Source organism: Haliotis rufescens, unplaced genomic scaffold (genome assembly GCF_023055435.1).
Source record: "Haliotis rufescens isolate VD_foot unplaced genomic scaffold, xgHalRufe1.0.p SCAF_3, whole genome shotgun sequence".
NCBI classification, from domain to species: domain Eukaryota; kingdom Metazoa; phylum Mollusca; class Gastropoda; order Lepetellida; family Haliotidae; genus Haliotis; species Haliotis rufescens.
In genome coordinates, this window is record NW_025964001.1 from 19,073,832 (window position 1) to 19,092,790 (window position 18,959).

Genomic DNA, 18,959 nt, shown 5'->3' on the forward strand with positions numbered 1-18,959 from the left:
TCATACCAGGCTCATATAGAGTTAATATAAACATGTATTAATTCGAATAAGATTTCATGCCTCAGTTTTTAGAAGTCACATTAAACATGGCGGATGCAGGTGCGTTTTGTGGAATGACAGTTAATTCTATGGACATTTCCTCGTAATGAATAACTACTTGTATTTCTATATCAATGGGAAAGTAACAGTACGTCGTTTTGGAAAGTAATGATGCAATATTTCAAACTGACAAATTGTTTTCATCCATATATATATGATCGCCTGACTGAGACGATAGGACACTATGCGTCATTGATAAAGATAGCTTGAACACACGTTACATCCAGGGTCCCACTGAAGCAACGTTCCAGCATATTTCAGGGTTCCCATTGACGCACCATTTCTGCGTATTTGACGCAGTGTAAGCATGTAAGTGCGTCGCAAAAATACCAACTGCTTCATTGTTCACCTAACACGTTTGTGTAGATACGTTAATTTTATTACTACATACATGTATCAGCATGACCGAACTTTTAAGATAAATAGTATTTGCTATTTTTGTATATATAAAGTGCAGTAAACATGATTAAAAAGTTGCTTCAGATGAATAAAAGGCAACAATGCAGTTTACCGGGCGCAGCCCGAGCTCTACCATCCGCTCAGTTACCGCGCTATAGTGCCACCGCTGTCTCGTTATACCGTTACCGTGCCTCACGCTCTGGTGACTCTCGCTTCATGATCCAACACCCGTTTTCAGTCTTAGGGAAACTTACACATCTTTACAATCAAACACCCGTTCTCGGTCTTAGGGAAACTTACACATCTTTACGATCAAACACCCGTTCTAGGTCTTAGGGAAACTTACACAACTTTACGATCCTACACCCGTTTTTCGGTCTTAGGGAAACTTAGACGTCTTTACGATCCAACACCCGTTTTCGGTCTTAGGGAAACTTACACGTCTTTACGATCCAAAACCCCTTTTCGGTCATTAGGGTCAGTGGGTTTGGGCAAGGGTTAGCCATAAATTCTTACCTTTTCAAGCGTTAATCCAGTTAATCCCATTGGTCGGTCATGTTGACATAAACAATTGCGGGTGTGGTTTCAAGAAAAGATGAATGGGAGAGCGGGCAGTGACGTCACACGCATGCGCAATTCATTGTTTACTGAATTACGCATGCATGTCAATGGGGATTCTAATGACCTGTTAAACGAGCACTGATTACATGTGATAGCGCCTGTGGTCCAGTGGTAGAGCGTAGGCTAATTAACACATTAATTAGCAGAGCCGGTGAGCCGGCGAAGCGCGTTCGAGCCCCCACAGCGCTAATTGGATCTGAAAAAGTGCGCCCGGTAAAGTGCACTACTCCCGAATAAAATTAACAATCCTGGTCAATGTAAATGTGATTTATTTCATAAAATATTACTAGACATGATGACACTCAGTTTCAGTTGTATTTTCCGTTATGCTAGACATTTTGTCATATGCAGAAATTAAGATTATTGTGTGTAAGTGTTTCGTAAAATAAGCTGGAAATATTGCAACCATCTACTGTGATCTATTGATGATTAAGTTGACTGCAAACCCACTTTATATAATATCAAAATAATCATAAGGGTAGCACTTTGCGATACTACTGGTCATTAATTTGCACATAGAAGGAAGGAACAGTTTGACAAGTTTGATCAGTTTTAGATCTGCCAATCAGCAACTGCAAGATGAAAGCTTCCTGTGGTCTTGCTATTTTAATCTTGAAAACAGCATTCCAGTATGTGCATACAATCGTAAAAAAAACAGACAAATATGACTGTTCACGGGTCAAAGTATGCCATATGTGGGAATAGATGTATACATTTCCTGACAACTAAAGTATGTTTCAAGGTGTCACAAGCTTTCAACCTGATGAGGCCAGGTCCTCTCTTCTAACATCAAGTGGCATGTTTATGGGGTGTGATCTTCTCAGATCTAACATTGCCTTATATGTGTCCACATTCAAACAGTGAACATGCAGAAAATGTTATCATGTTTTCAAGCATAAGACAAATTGTGTTTATGTGCTCATGTCCATCTCCAGTCACATGGATTGAGATTTGAATGCAAACAACATTGCTGTGTTTTGTTATCTTATACCAAAAACAATCTTATTTGATTTCAGTGGCCAGTTTGCCAAAATATTAACAAAGTTTGAATATGCGTTTCAAAGTGTGTCAGCATAGAAATAGGACCAAACCTGAAGGAACCCTCCTTGATTTTGAACACTTGATATGGTAAATGTGTTTTAACCAGATTTACTGAGACGTGATGGAACAAGAATCTGTGTTGGAAACCGCATTCTCGGTGATGGCAGCTTTGGTACAGTAAAATATATCGGCCAAGTACCACCAACCAAAGGTAAGATATGTCGGCATAAGAATGAGTGTCTTCATCATGTTCCTCATTCCAAAATGACTTTTTCTTTATTCCAATTGATTGGTGAATGTATGTGTGATTGAATTATTAAAGCATAATAAGAATTATCATGATTATTGGAATAATTGAAATTTTCAACTATCAAGACATTGATGGCATATTATCATGGTTATACTGTCATGACTATGATTAGTGTTTATACAAAATAGACCATGGTAACCATGCCTTTATTTCATTTTAGCAATATTCAAGTATCACTGAAGGGAACACCAGAAATAGGTTTCACAAATTGTGCCCATGTGGGGAATGCACACACATGTATGTCCCTGTAGAAGTAAAACAATCTTGAACGTTAAACCTCATTTCACCTTTCCTTGATATGAGAACAACAATGCTTGATATGTCTTAGTGTCAATTATGTCCCACCAATGACATGGACATTTGTCTATGACTGAATGCATTGAACATGTTGAACAATGAGTTAAAGTGAAGACTGTGTGGCTGTTTGCAGGTATCTGGTTGGGTGTGGACTGGGACGAGCCAGACAGAGGGAAACACAATGGAACACATGAAGGGAAAAGATATTTTGAAACAAGGTGATACAAAGCATTTCAAATACAATGTTGTCTAATTCGCTGAACTCTACTCTTACTAAACATATTTTTATGCAATGACTACAAAGTCTCTAAGTCATATAGTTGGATTCAAAACCATGGACTTACTGATCCAAAGTAGTGATATCTTGTCAACGTGACCAAAGAGGTTAAGCGGGCGGGTTCAAAATAAGGGATGACTCTAAGCTTCGACGAATTTTTTTAACCTATGCTGTATTTCTGATATATGTTTGTAAGTATGGAGGAATAATATTCAACCCTTTTGTAATAGAAATCCAAAATCAGGATCTTTTCTGAGACCGAAGAAAGCCGAATTTGGTGTGTCGTGTTTTGAAGCCCTGAGAGATCGCTATGGCTTGATCGAGGGAGAAGATGCTGGTGTTGTCACAGATGAGTTGTTTATCCTCGGAACCAACAAGAAGGCTACAGTTGTGGAGATGGTCGGTGCGAAGCAAGTGAACCAGAGGCAAAGGTTGGGTGTTTGTGTCTGTTTGTGTATTATTTCAGAAATATTAAATAATAACTTTATTGTCACATGTAACCAGGTAACAATTATCAGTTTCATAGAAATTTATTCTTTGTATCATCAGATGTTGCTTTATCGTCATGTTCATCGAAAATATCTGTGAATTTTTTATCAGTATTATTGAATAACATTCCTTTAGACGTAGTGGTTGAATGAATGACATGTAATGAATTTGAGTTCAAGTAAGCATTTTCACATAGCTGTTTGTTAGTACTGATCATGCTTAATACCAAAGTGTCTTTAAAGGGCCAGGACGTTAACGGCTGTGGGTGTTTTTAATCATGTGTTAAATAATTTCCGAGCGTGATGTATGATTCAGTTCTCAAACCCAAACAATAGAGCTCCGCATAGCAAAGCTGACAACCAAACTGCTGCGCAAATTCAACTGGCTTCGGGCATGTTTTTATTAGTCAGATTGAAGAGAAATGTTGTGTGTTTTTCTTTATACGAATGGGTCACAAAATACTAATTGCCAGCTTGATTTGATTAGAAGCCAGCATTTATCACAAAAAAATAATTGCCAGCTTGATTTGATTAAAAGGCAGTGTTTATCAAAGTCTAGATTACAATATATATAAACATCTTCATGTCAGAGTGCCCTGTGGCAGAAAATACGTTTCTATCAGTGACTTGTTAATTAGGAGATGAACCTACTTTATGTTCAGTGTAGAGCTATGCTACTGTAGATTTAACCTTGTTAAACTGAATTTGAAACAGAACACAAATTTGTGAAATCCGTCATCATGGTAGTCATGCAAAAAGTGCAGATGCATATCCTTATGTGGTAAAATGGGCATCAAGCCAGCTGTTTCAATCAAAGGGAGTTTATTGTGATTTGATAACCTCAGATTGACCAATCAGAATCGGGTATTTCCCAAATTCATGGTAGAATTATACCTACCACCTGTTTAACACACAGTGCTTGTGTTGCAGCAAGCTGGAGACGCTGAAAGACATAGGCCTGAGAGAGTGCCTTGTGTATGGAAATGGCCCTGGCTGTCAGCTGAAGGAGTACACTCCCAACATCACAGAACTGAATCTGTCAAAGAACCTCATCTCTTCATGGGAGGATGTGGCCCGGGTAGTAGAACAGCTGCCTCTGCTCCATAGCCTGAATGTCAGGTTGTGTACATCGGTTGCCTCGCAAAATTTGTATGTTGTCACAAATGTAGATCTTTGTTTATGGTAGATTGCCTGGCAAGTGGCATTACTCCTGCGATAGTTGTTTACTGAAGACAACCTTGCTTACTTTTATATACATATTTTCATAAGAGAATTCTGCTAACTAGGTCTGTATAAGTTGTCATGATCATTATTTCATTGCCAAGATGTTACATAGTGAAATACTATGAAAAACAGTGTGAATTAAAAATGAAAGCTGCACAGTAACATTTTGTTAGTCCATACCCCGTTTAAGACTCTGTGGTCTAGTGGTAGAGAGTCCACCCAGAGAGTGGAAGGTCCGGGTTCAATACCAGGATGCGTTGTACCAAAATACATTAAGAGATGGTACTCGTTGTTACCTTGTCTGGCATTTCGGGGCTAAAACAAGGACTGGTAGGCTCGGAGTCGGTACCCTGTGTCTGAGTGGGGTATTCAAGTTTAACTGTGGCATGGTATCTCAGTGGGATCAGTCGTCATCAGTCTGGACTAGTACAAGCAGCGACACACAAACATGTGCATGGACATCAGTATTTAAGTGCAATTATCTTGAACCCCATTACACCTCGCCTCCTCACCGTACCCGATTTATATGGAAACCTCACCTTTCAAACTATCTGTACTGGGTACAATGAAATGTATAAAAGAGCTCATGCTCATGTTCATTATTCACGCACTTTGTTTAAGTATGGTTAGTACTGGTTGCATGAGCCTTGACAAATGTTTACACACCTGTCATTATAACATTTGCATAACATGTCAACAAACATGGAAGTTGCATTCTCATAGTATACATGCAAATCATGTCTGTCTATGTCATTATATACTACTCAAAAGAAGTAAAAGAACATCTGATTCATTCATATTACTATAGTTTATCTGTCATGTCTGTATCTAAATCCAGTATATATATAACTGAACTAGGAATGTATTGTGAATATTTCTTGTCCGTGGCTTTATACTGACAAGTTATATGTTGGTATTCAATGTGTAAATAAATGAGAACTGATAATAAATCAAATGTGTCATCTTTTGTTTCAATGCTTGTTAGAGCTGAGAATTGTTTTTTAATAATTCAATTTCCTTTCTATTCCTATATAGTGATAACTGTTTAGCCATACCAGACAACCTCGATGCCTTGCGACCAAGTTTTGCCAAAGTTCAGTTCCTTTTCCTCAACCGGATGCAGTACAGCTGGGGACAGGTAGGACTCTCCTTGACTTCCAACATAGCGGCTTGATTTAACATGCACCAGTATGACAAGCAGGGAGTCATTAATGGGTCTTATCATTTTCGTTATATAGTTTTACAATGTTCAAGGGGGCATGGGTGGCCCAGTCATCTAATTCGCTGTGCAGAGTTACGTCCCTTGGCCAACCCAGAAACCTTGGATCAAGGGTTCAAATTCATGTTCGCCCCGATTATGTTTCTAGGTTTGTCAGCACCATATCCATGCAGCTCACCAATTTCACCAAAGAAAACTTAAACATCCTGCATCACTTTGGGTTTTCCTCCAACATTAAGCTTACTCATCGAGATATAACTGGTATACTGTCCAAAGCGACTCACTCACTCACTCACTCACCGTCCCACCCACCAACTCACTCACTCACTCACTCACTCACTCTTCAAGTTGCTACAAACACGTGTAGTGACAAATTACGAAATTAATGAGTCAGCATAGTGTATGAATGTTGTCTAAAACCAGCAACAGCAACCGGAGAACACCTAGGTCTAGGCCATGTAAGCCAGTGGTCAATAGTATGAGCAACAGTCCACACCGTTTGGGCACAATGACATACCAGTTCTATCACACATTATGACCACCCCTTTTTAGTCAATTGCTTTTATTTCAGCACATTGAGGCCACATTAGTCATGTATGAAAGACATGGGCTCCTAGGCACCTACTATGGGCTTTGCCAAACAAGAGTTTGAATTTGTATGACACAACACCATATGACCATATACAAGAGCCACATTATACAAGCCCCACAATACCTTGCTTAACAAGACAATAAATTTGAACTGTTGTACATATGACACCTAGTTGATGACGTGTTGTTTGTTTCCAAGGGTGGCCCAGTCGTCTAAGGCGCCGCGATTCGCTGTGCAGAGTTGCGTCCCTTGGGCACGCCAGAAACCTATGATTGTGGGTTCGAATCCCGGTTTGCCCCAATTATGTTTCTAGGTTTGTCAGCACCATACCCGTGCACGTGGGTTTCACCGAAGTGGTAAACGTCTGAGACCTGCATCACTTCGGGCTTAAGCTGACACGCCGCGATATAACTGGAATACTGTTAAAAGCAGCGCTAAACCCAACTCACTCACTCACTCACTCACTCACTCACTCACTCACTCACTCACTCACTCACTCACTCACTCACTCACACTCTCTCTCACTCACTCACTGTTTGTTTCCAGATCTTGAGGTGCAGCACTATGTTCCCGTGTCTGGAGCAGCTGCATGTCTGTTTCAACAAGCTCACGTCTCTCTCCATCCCCTCACAGTCTGAGCTTCCTCATCTCACTCTGCTCAACCTAGACTGTAACGACCTGCAAAGCTGGGAGGAAATCCTCAAAGTCGGGACACTTCCTAAGTCAGTGAACCTCTACCTTTCAGAAATGTGATGTCAGTAAAGATCTAAGAACCCACATTTTTATTGTTGTTTTATGCCTCAATCAACAGTATTCCAGCTACATCACTGCTGCATGTATTGAATTAAGTACGGGCGAGACAAACCAGTGGTTGATACCATGAGCAACAACCCACACTGTAGTGTACAATGACACACAAGCACCTGAACACAAATAAACGCTTGAATTGTTTTGTTTTTTCTACTGAAAAAACAAACACTTCTGACTTACACAAACAGTATTTCTTCTTTCTTTGCAAACACAAATGAAAGTTACAGGGCCATTTGAGACCAAACTTGCCAGAGTGCTGTTGTACAAAGCGATCTTAGCGCTAAGTTGATCATAAGTGCCATACCTTAACATAGACTTACAACAGTTGTAGTGCTTAAGTTGTTTTGTACAATGGCAGCTCTGAGAAAAAGTCAATTTTCCTATTTTGTAAGAAAATGAACGCAATGTATATTTTCCAAGTTATAGGTTAACTTTATTCAGATGACTTTCAGTTGTTGTTATTTAGATGTGACCGCCTCCGTGGTCTAGTGGTAGAGCGTCCGCTCAGAGAGCGGAAGGTCCGGGTTTCAATCCCCGCCGCGTCATACCAAAAGACGTTAAAAGATGGTACTTGTTGTTACCCTGTAACAAGGACTGGTCGGCTCGGAGTCAGTATACTGTGTCTGAGTGGGGTATTCATGTTAAACTGCGGCATGGTATCTCAGTGTGCTAGCACTATAAATCGGCATCAGTCCGGACTAGTACAAGCAGCCACACACACACACACACACACGTGCATACACGTCGCTATATAAGTGCAATAACCTTGGACGCGACGTTAAACCCAATTTCACCTCACCTCACCTCACATCTTATTTAGATGAACAGAGGGTTCGTGATGATTGAATACTTCATATCATCAGATCGCTGCTTCTTGCTGTTAAATCGAGATACACATGTCATATTTTCACATTACAGCTGATTGTTTCAGGATTATGTCATGTTGTTGTTTGATTTTCATGGTATTATTCATGTGTTTTTCAGCCTGAAGACTTTGATGGCCAGTGAGAACAACATTGGCAGCATCCATTTTCCCGATGATCAATTATCAGAAAAGACAAAATATTTTACAAAAGTTTGTGTCTTGTCAATCATGAGGAACAAGATTGGTGATGTACGTGAATATGTGACCATACCCAGAAAATTCCCATGTCAAGACAGTAATACCTACAGTGTGTGGATTCTGGGGCAGAATGGGTCCCCCAGTGCTTCATTTAAGGGAACAATAATAGACAGGTCCTTTTTCTGATAGCCAAAACAATTATAGAAGTAAATGAGTTCAAACTATAACAATGTTAGTTATAACATGTTTCAGTGATTCGGCAGCATTATTATGAAAACTTCAAAGCAAGGGGTTTAATGGGGGCATAAGCCAAGTCCAAAGACCAAAATCCAAAACTGTAGAAATTAGGGCATGTACTTAAATTAATTTTCGTCATCAATAGGTTTTGACATGACTTGGCCAAAAGGCAATTGCATGACATACATGGTGACCTGTTGGTGTCAACAGTGCAATCTGGTCACACTGGAAATGAAATTGTTCCCTATTTGGGAACAATTTCATTTCCAGTGTGACCAGATAGTTAGATTTTTTGGGCCAAGCTGTCATCAGCAAAATACAGTTTTATTTCTCTGAAAAATCGGAATATATGATCATGCAATGACTATTCTGGAACCATCATCACCTCAGTTGTGTGTCTTGTTCATATTTGCAGTGGTCATCTATAAACGAGCTAGGTAAGCTATCCACTCTGTTGGATCTGAAACTACAGAGCAACCCGATCTGGCAAGTGATGGATGATAATTCTGTCAGACAGCTCATCATTGCCAAGATAAAAACATTGCTGTCATGTAATAATTCCAAGGTAAGGTTCTACTATCTTTAATAAACTTCATCGAGTGAAGCCTTGTTAACACAAACCACTATAACTTGATTCGTCATATAATGGATAGTTTTTTGCTCAGAGATAGATCATGACATATCAATCTGTTTAACTTGGTATCAATATCCAATAAATATGCAAATGAGATCACCAAGCTGGAAGTACTTTTAATAAGCTCCATGCACTCAATAAAGTACATTGTATAGCCTAAAGTTGAAAGGTACGATAGAGTCTGCCTGATGTGCCAGAGTATGTGTGATTCTGTCGACAAATGTGTCTGGAACTCACTTTGCACTATATCATAAATGAGGTTTCTAAAGTTACTTTTGTCCTTGATTATTTTAGGAATGACAGTAACCAATGTTGACATGTTGAAGAGGTTAATACCCTCATGTGTTCCCATATCCAAAATATCATACATTAGGAAAACAAATAGGTACTATGCTCTCCAAAGGCATGCATAATTATTATGTGTAATTTGTGATAATTACTATACAGAAACACACATGCCACATACTCTTTTTGTATCATTTGGGAATATGACTTTACTTTTCATGCTAAATATTTTCTACAACTATAATCTAATGTATGCACTCAGCTTGTCAAGCTACATAATAGTCAAGCTACATAATTCACTGTACTGCAGTCATTGTATGTCTTTACTGCATCTTGATAGCATTGTTTGAGAATATTTTATAACCAGTGTACATGCTTTGTCTTCTTGTACATCAATATTAGGAGTGTACACCCAGGACAAAAGAATGAAAAATGAAAAAAGAAACTGCAATTCGTACTGACTCAAATGAAAATATTGATTAAGAGTTATGTCCCTTTGAAATGAGGTCTGCTCCAGCAACCTGCCCTCACTTTTTAAATGTGTTTCACTTAATAACATTCTTTTTGCCTAATCAAAAGAAATCCAATTTTTTAAGTCCAAAGGTCATATGAAATTCAACCAAAATTGTTGAAATGAGAAAGCTAATATTTGCAAGAGTAATGTTCATTTGAAAATGTCTGACAGTTGGCTGCAGAAGAGAGGAAGGGGGCAGAGATTGACTATCTGAAGAAGTTTGGCCTGGACTGGAAGAAGTCTGGGGGTAACCAGGATCCAGGGAAGAACAAGCCGAGCCAGGAGTTTGTCACACAACACCCTCGATACCAGGACTTCATAGACAGTAATCAGACTTTTACCTTACTGAAATTAAGTGTTTGAAAAACTTGAAACATCTAACCTTTGGTATTTGTTAGTGTATAAAAAGAGGTGGATTGCCTTTTGTGGACATAATTCTGATAAAAAAAAATCAGATTTTCACGTGTTTCTGGAAGCAGTGAAGTAGCCTAGTGGTTAAAGTGTTCGCTAGTCACTCAGATTCCCCAATGGGTACAATGTGCGAACGGATTTTTGTGTCACCCTCTGTGATAATGCTGGAATATCGCTAAAAGTGGTGTACTATACAAACCTCTGAGGTGTTTCTAAGTATTAAATACTTGAAACTGAGCTTAAGATTCCCAGTCATTATACTTTCATTAACACCCACACATCTCTCAATAGCATTTATCAACATTTGTGAATACAAATCCTTACATCATGAACAGTGATTTTTCCATAACGCTCTCTTTCCAGCTGGTAGACAGAAGGGGCATAACCCTTGGACCGCCACATCATCACAATGAGGTCATCAAACAATAGATTCCTGGTTGAAAAAAATGTATTCATTTGCTGTGAGAAGTTTGAAAGATTTCAGGGTTAAAATCTTATATAGCAATGATTTTCAACTGTTCAGACTGTGGCCCACAGTTCCATTTGTTTCCTGTCACAGTGTATGTGTGGATGTTTCAGAATGGGGTGCTCCCGAGGATTCAGAATTAGAAGTAAAGTCTAATGCTCTGAAGGACAACCTGCTGAGTATCCTTTGTAGCTGGTGAAATCTTGTCAGAATCTTCCTCCATCATACATCAGATAAGAGAAACTCTTGTTAAACCAGGGCGGTAGGGTAGCCTAGTGGTTAATGCATTCGCTCGTCACACCGAAGACCCAGGTTCAGTTCCTGACATGGGAGCAATGTGTGAAGCCCATTTCTGTTGTCCCCTCCGCCGTGATATTGCTAAAAGCAGCGTAAAACCATACTTACTCACTCACTTGTTAAACCAAAGCACTCTATTAGGCAACTTTTCATGTTATTATTGTTTTGTTTGTCCGTTCTTTAAGGCCGCACTCAGCAATATTCCAGCTATATGACGGTGCCCTGTAAGTAATCGAGTCTGGACCAGACAATCCGGTGATTGACATCATGAGCATCGATCCAAGCAATTGGGATACGATGACAATCATCATCCAAGTCAGTGAGCCAGACCATCCAGTCCCGCTAGTTGCCTCTTACAACAAGCATACTTGCCATTTACGTTATTGACTAAACATTGTGAAGAACTGATTGACCAACCTGCAGTATTTAGAAATAGTATGGATGGTGAGAAGTGTACTCTTAATGAGAGGTAGTGTTTTAGTGAGCTGTATGGAATTGCATTACATTATACATGAAACATATACTCTTAGTTCTTGAGTCAAAATGAGTGCATGTTGTTTTATGTCACAGTTGTCATTATTCTAGCCTGTAAATGCTGAAGCCTCATGCACACCGGTGGTTTATAGAGTGTGCAACAAAACACAATCAGCCAGGTCACACATTGTGTGTCCAGTCAGCTCTTATGACAAGCAGGGGTACCTAGAACCATTTCTGTCATGGAACTCCCAGAGTCAGTGAGTTGGTTTTAACGTCGCTTTGTACAGTATTCCACTTATATCACGGCATGTCAGCTTTCTGTGCGAGGAACATCCGCGGGTCTTGGACGTTTACCAATTTGGTGAAACCCATGAGCACAGGTAATTTAATTTTGAAACCTGCAGCAGGATATTGTTGATTTGACCATAGCACTCTTGCTGGGACTTTCTGCCTTGTGAGGTCTTTGAAATATGAGGGAGTTTCATGCACTGCTTGATATGCCATTGAAAAGCTTAAATAAATTCTCAGACTAATTCAATGATATGCATGAGACTGACTGTGAGGACAGACTGAGGTGAAGACACTGGCCGGGGTTCATACTTTGTGTCATTTGTTGATAAGGCCACAGTTGGCCATGTTTTCTTCACACAAAGGTTTCTATCCCTTTCATTTTATACAAATTTGGTGTGGTTTCAATTGTCAAGGCTTCAGTTTCTATGGAAACTGCTTATAAAGCGAGGACAGTGATGTGTTCCTTAACCCGACTAGATGTTCTACTGGCATGTCCCCAGAAGCCAGAGAAAGGTCAGATTAAGAAGAGACTACCAAGTGAGTGATGATTTCGACATAGTATCCTAACTAAGAAACAAAAGTTGAAAACACTCTTTTATTTCAGTTTACAGACAAATACTGAATAGTCAGTCAAATGGATGTCACTGTAAACTAAGGTTGTAATAATCAGTTATACTATGTGAGGTTAGATTGATAAATGTTTACATTTGGACAAAAACTAATTGCAAAATATTTTCTGAATGTACATAGAAGTGCCCTCTCACCATTGGCATTATAAGCTTATGTATATGTGTTAGGGTATTGACTCATTTGTTCTGTTAATGAAGCAGTATGCCTCCTTATGATGCGGGGCGGTCGGCCAGCCTAGTGGTTAAGCGTTCGATCGTAATGCCGAAGACCCAGGTTCGATTCCCGACATGGGCACAATGTGTGAAGCCCATATCTGGTGTCCCCCACCGTGATATTGCTGGAATATTGCTAAAAGCGGTGTAAAACTCTACTCACTCACTCACTCACTCACTCCTTATGATGCCGAGTGTTGAGTTTTTATGTTGTGTTTTGTCCAGAGACCATGGCAGTACAGAAGGTCAAGACGCTGGTCCAGCGGCTGTTTCAGGTGGAGACGGGAGACATCATCCTCACTTACAAGAGTCAGGAGGTGGGTGCTGCATATAGTCACAGGGGCAAGGGACACCGGTGGCCCAGTCGTCTAAGGAGCCGCGATTCGCTGTGCAGAGTTGCGTCCCTTGGGTGCGCCAGAAACCTATGATTGTGGGTTTGAATCCCGGTTCGCCCCGATTATGTTTCTAGGTTTGTCAGCACCATACCCGTGCTCGTGGGTTTCACCGAAGTGGAAAACGTCTGAAACCTGCATCACTTTGGTCTTTCCTCCCACATTAAGCTGACACGCTGTGATATGACTGGAATACTGTTAAAAGCGGCGTTAAACCCAACTCACTCACTCACTCATAGGGGCAAAGGTGGACCAGTCACTTTGCAGAGTTGTGCCCCTTTGCCATGCCAGTGGATCTGATTCACACTGATTATGATCCTTGACTTGGCAGTACCATTCATGTGTTCATGGGTTTCACTGAAGGTGTAAACGTGTCTGACCTGCATGACTTTAGGCCTTTGTCCCACATTAAACTATTCCAAGCAACGTCAAACCAAACACATACACACTGGTCTAAGTGTCATTTTATTAATCTGTTTTAGGTTGAGGATGCTGAGTTTCCAATTGACAACGATCTTCGAGCACTGTCTTTTTACTCCTTGGAAAATGGCGACACTATATTAGTGAAGTGGAAGTAGGCCTTCAAGAAGAACTTCCTATGCTGTGTAAACCAGGGACTAGTGCACTTGAAATAATAGCATTGTAAAAACCCTATAGTCAAATTTAAAAAATTGGAAAAAATATGTATGATTGTAAATTATAACATTAAAAGATTTTTCCAAGTTCAGCTAGAAGACAGGAATGTCAGTCTTCTGCCCATCATCAGAAGTCTGTGATCTTGAAAACCACCATTTGGGCAATTTCTGTGAATTGTTTCTTGGACACACACACAAGGAACAATTCACAGAAATTCACCCCTTTAAAACATCGAAATTTCCAATGAAATGTTCAAGGCTAATGCTATCTGGATCCCGGAGTACATTATTTATACTTATATTCCTTATGTCAGAAAGAGTGTCCAGAATTACTGCCTGCCCATTATCCCATGGCTGGTAACATTTCTGTTGGGACATCCCTATCTGCAAGATTGTCTCATAATATAGGGCAGAGTTGCGTCCCTTGGGCACGCCAGAAACCTATGATTGTGGGTTCGAATCCCGGTTCTCCCCGATTATGTTTCTAGGTTTGTCAGCACCATACCAGTGCTCGTGGGTTTCACCGAAGTGGTAAACGTCTGAGACCTCCATCACTTTGGGCTTTCCTCCCACATTAAGCTGACACGCCGTGATATAACTGGAATACTGTGAAAAGCGGCGTTAAACCCAACTCACTCACTCACTCACTCATAATATATTTTATTTTTTCACTGACACTGGCAATTTTGAATCAGACATTGCCATGTGATTCACTGACCCTACAGCTTGGGTTACCGCTGTGATTATAAAACTGTAAGTTCCAAAGGCACACAGGAAAGTAAATATGAGAAAAATGGTAATGATTATCATGCATGTGTTTACAACACTGGGCCTGCAACTTTCTAGACAGACCGCCTGGGTTGGTGGGTGAAAAAATTACTTGAGGTACTGGTCAAAATTAGAAATATTAGATATATTGATCATGGTGATGTATTTTAAGGTCACAACACTGTACAAGGCAAGAGTTGCTGTTTCTTGCTGTTTGTCAATGCAGTGTGGCTTAGCACTGATGACAGGCAGCATAGTGTGTTAATGTATGTAGATATAATATTTACATGTATACAATCTATCGATGCTGTATAAAAGACAAGTCCTTCCATTATGAAGACAGTGTCGGGCAGCAGTAGATTATGTGTGCTGGAATGGTATATAGCACTTGTGATATTTTGATATTTGTCAGTAGTATTGTAAGTCAGTTACATGTTGTCAAATTAATATATTTTGAATACTCGTAACAAAGCTTTGGATTGCAAGCACAGTTAGACATTGGTACCTCAAACTCCAAGAACTTGATATCACCAATAAGACTATGTTCCTCTACTAGAATGACCAGCGCTCTGCTTGACAATAACATTGCAGAGAGTACCCCAGTCTAGAGTAGATCGGACTGTTCAGGTAAGCAAGTACCGTATATCGCTGTGTATAAGGCGACCCCACGTGTAAGACGACCCCCCTGTACACGGGTAGGTATTGCCTGAGTTTTTCCATCCACCACCATTTCACAAATGAGGTACAACTGGTTATCTCATGCTATGGATGTCTCAGTACATTGTTTTTATACTCTTAAGACATGGATCCACTGTGGATTGTTTCATGCCTATTCACAGAAAGTTCAGAAAAAAGTAGATATTATTCTGTTCATATGTTAATCAGTCAATTATGAAATATACCAAAGGTTTTTAAAAAAAACCCAATATGTCCTCTTTGAAACTAGGAGTTAGAACCAATTGAGGACTATTGTCAATCAGGCTTGTAAACATTATTCCTAATGCAACATAACTGTCATACATTAAATGCTTAAGGGTCCTTTCATTGTATTTTGTATTTGACATAAAACTGATTACGAGGGATATTTATTACATGATTATTGATTATAATGTCTGTGATTAATTAGAGACAAAGTCCCTGGTTGTTCTGTGCTATTTGCTCTGTCGTTGCCTTCTGCGATATGGTTTGTATAATGATTCACGGTGTGCAAATAAAAAATATGATGATAAAATGTTTGCTTTGCATTATATTTTGCATCTCCATTTTCTCTGCTTCTGGAGCAGTTGGGTAGCCTAGTGGTTAAAGCATTTGCTCATCACACTGAAGACCCGGGTTTGACTTCCCACATGGTCACAATGACTTGAAGCCCAATTTTGGTGTCCCCCTGTTGTATATTATTGGAATATTTCTAAAAGAGGAGTAAACCCAACTCACTCGTTTCGTCTCTGCTTCTGCAGTCTATTGTTCAGAGCCTGTCTCCCATCACCCTTACACCAGGGTTTATATTACTGTCATGGAATCAAGGTCTGTAGGAGGGGCATACCCATGGGCCAAAGGTCATTTCATCTCTCTCAGCTCATCTCTATGCTTTGTGATTAAAATGATACAAATGGGAAGCTGCAGGAAGCAGATAAACACGGTGTTGACTTTCTGGGGTTAGTAAGTGAAGGGGCTGTAAAATCATCGAACAGCATCATCGGGTAAGGTCTCCTCCAGCCTTAACTGTTAACTGTCAGTGGTTTCCGATTCCCACAGAGGTTTGACTGTGAGGCTTGTTAAGCAGCACAGAACTCTATAAACATATCAACCTCACACGATGAGGCTTGATAATAACCTAACACAGTGGTGCTTGATAACCTCACACAGTGGTACTTGATAACAGCCTCACCCGATGAGGCTTGATCAGACCTTCACACTGATGCTTGATTACACCCTCAAACTGTGATGCTTGATATTACCCTCACGAGGTTATTTTTGTAACATCCTCACACATTGATGCTTGATAACACCCTCACACAACCGTATATGGCGAGGCTTGATAAACTACGTTTATAACGAACACGCTTATAACGAACTGCTTTGGGGTCCGTCCATTTGCTATTTATATGCTGTATATATGCATATAACGAACTAACATTAATGGTTCCTTTGAGTTCGTTATAACCGTAGTGTACTCTACGGGGTGATATAAGGGTAACCCCTTTTTTCAGGCATTTTAATTTATGGATGTCCAGGTCTGATATAAAGTGCTCGACGAAGGAGATCACAGACGGTGATAGTATCCTCACATCAGTTCATCTGACTGTCACCGTGCATCCTCGGCGTGGATCGTGCTCGTGCAGCCATTGGTCTCAAGGGCCTCAACCATGTGATTGTCTTTTTCTGAAGTTTTACTTATATCCGTTTGGGTTGTTTTCACCGGATCTGTAGTACCCTGATAGCAACGTCTCACTAGACTAGAATGAACATCATCAGCACACTGTAACTGCCGTAACATCGATCACACCTTAATGTACCCATTAACGTTAATAGATAAACATGATAGGCGATAAATTTGCAGCCACGCCGTCATTCCCATCAAATGAATCAATTTAATATTAACACGCGGGGGAATCTTTACACACAGAGACAGAGAGCAATGTTTATTGAGTGTCACGAGGAAGTAAACTTCATATACATTTCGCACACATGATGAAACAAACAAAAATAACAAGGGATTACAAATATTTTGAAAAATATAAAGGAACATATAGAAAGTACATATAAAAGAATACAAAGTTACATACAGCAGGTTGTAATACTTGTACAACAAGATACATTTTATATACTTTACAAGGGTTATAATGTTTAAACGCATACAATGGCAATGTAGGGAGAGGTTGTGTCCAACAAGTGTATATCGAATGTCTTTCTCATATATCAAACAGACTGATTGATGCCTTCCTGTCGTCAGATTATTCAGTGCGTTTAGGAGAGCGATTCGGGTATGCTTGAGTGAGGCGAGGTGAAATAGGATCTAATATCGTGTGAAGATTAACGTGCATGCACGTGCGTGCGTGATTGTACTAGTCCGGACGGTCCAAGCTTACCGAGATACCATGCCGCAGTTTTACACGGATACCCGATTTATACTCAGATCGCCAGACAGGAGAGCAACAAGTACCCTCTTCAACATGACGCGGCCGGGGATCGAACCTTCCGCTCTCCAGGCAGACGCTCTGTCAACTACACCACGGAGGCGGTCCAGGTATGCTTCGATCGTCGCTCGTTTTGTAATCCTATGCTCAATGTGGCTTATTGCCCTGCCGGGATTCCGATGCAGGCCAATTCCAAATGTTTCTACGAATGGAGATCACTTGGGTACAATGTGTAACCCTGTTGACTTTGGGAAATCTTGTCCAGATGGCATGCATCGTGTTCACGGGATGAGGTGAGTTGAATGGGGTTTAACGTCGCGTCCAAGATTATTGCACTTATATGGCGACGTGCATGCACGTGTGTGTGTGGCTGCTTGTACTAGTCCGGATGCCGATTAATAGCGCTAGCTCACTGAGATACCATGCCGCAGTTTAACATGAATACCCCACTCAGACACAGTATACTGACTCCGAGCCGACCAGTCCTTGTTTTAGCCTCTTAATGCCGAGCGCCAGACAGGGTAACAACAAGTACCATCTTTTAACGTCTTTTGGTATGACGCAGCCGGGGATCGAACCCCGGACCTTCCGCTCCCCGGGCGGACGCTCTACCACTAGACCACGGAGGCGGTCTGCTCACGGGATGAACCACTGATGTATCTGACACAAACCCAATTATTTACAGGTCGCTTCGAGGTAACTGAAATCGTGCGAACTGTGACGTAAAACAACATTCACTCCTTTTAGTCCTGCATCTACAATGGTAAAGCGTACACTGTACAGCTATATGTACGAACCTCATATTTATTATTGCTGAAAGGAATACATGCAGTTGCCGTCAGCTAAAGAGTAAATGGGTGAGTAAATCGTCTATTGGCGATGCTCATAATATCAACCACTGTTTTTTCTTGTCCACACTCGAATATTGTCAGGTCGTCGTGATTAGTTCACATTAGTTGACGTTAAACATTATTCACTGTCTCACAGAGAAACAAACGTAGTATGTATCCTCATGTTCTACAGCTTATACTAAAAATAGAAGTAACGTCTAAAAGACACAAGTATGCTAGAATGATGCATTTAGGATATACGCCCGTCGACAAAATTAAAGCGAAGATTAAAGAACACACTGG

General features: G+C 40.3%; 1 protein-coding gene across 1 annotated transcript; it reads left to right on the forward strand.

Moving 5' to 3' along the window:
- The first annotated feature begins 76 nt into the window (after window positions 1-76).
- Window positions 77-15,920, forward strand: LOC124137042 (tubulin-specific chaperone E-like). Its single transcript, XM_046503146.2, has 14 exons — window positions 77-99; window positions 2,267-2,371; window positions 2,901-2,985; window positions 3,275-3,475; window positions 4,463-4,651; window positions 5,792-5,894; window positions 7,114-7,289; window positions 8,362-8,491; window positions 9,093-9,242; window positions 10,282-10,435; window positions 11,101-11,166; window positions 12,530-12,589; window positions 13,120-13,211; window positions 13,769-15,920. Exons 1-14 carry the CDS (start codon window positions 87-89, stop codon window positions 13,862-13,864), a joined length of 1,620 nt encoding a protein of 539 aa, XP_046359102.2. The 5' UTR covers window positions 77-86; the 3' UTR covers window positions 13,865-15,920.
- Window positions 15,921-18,959: the final 3,039 nt, after the last annotated feature.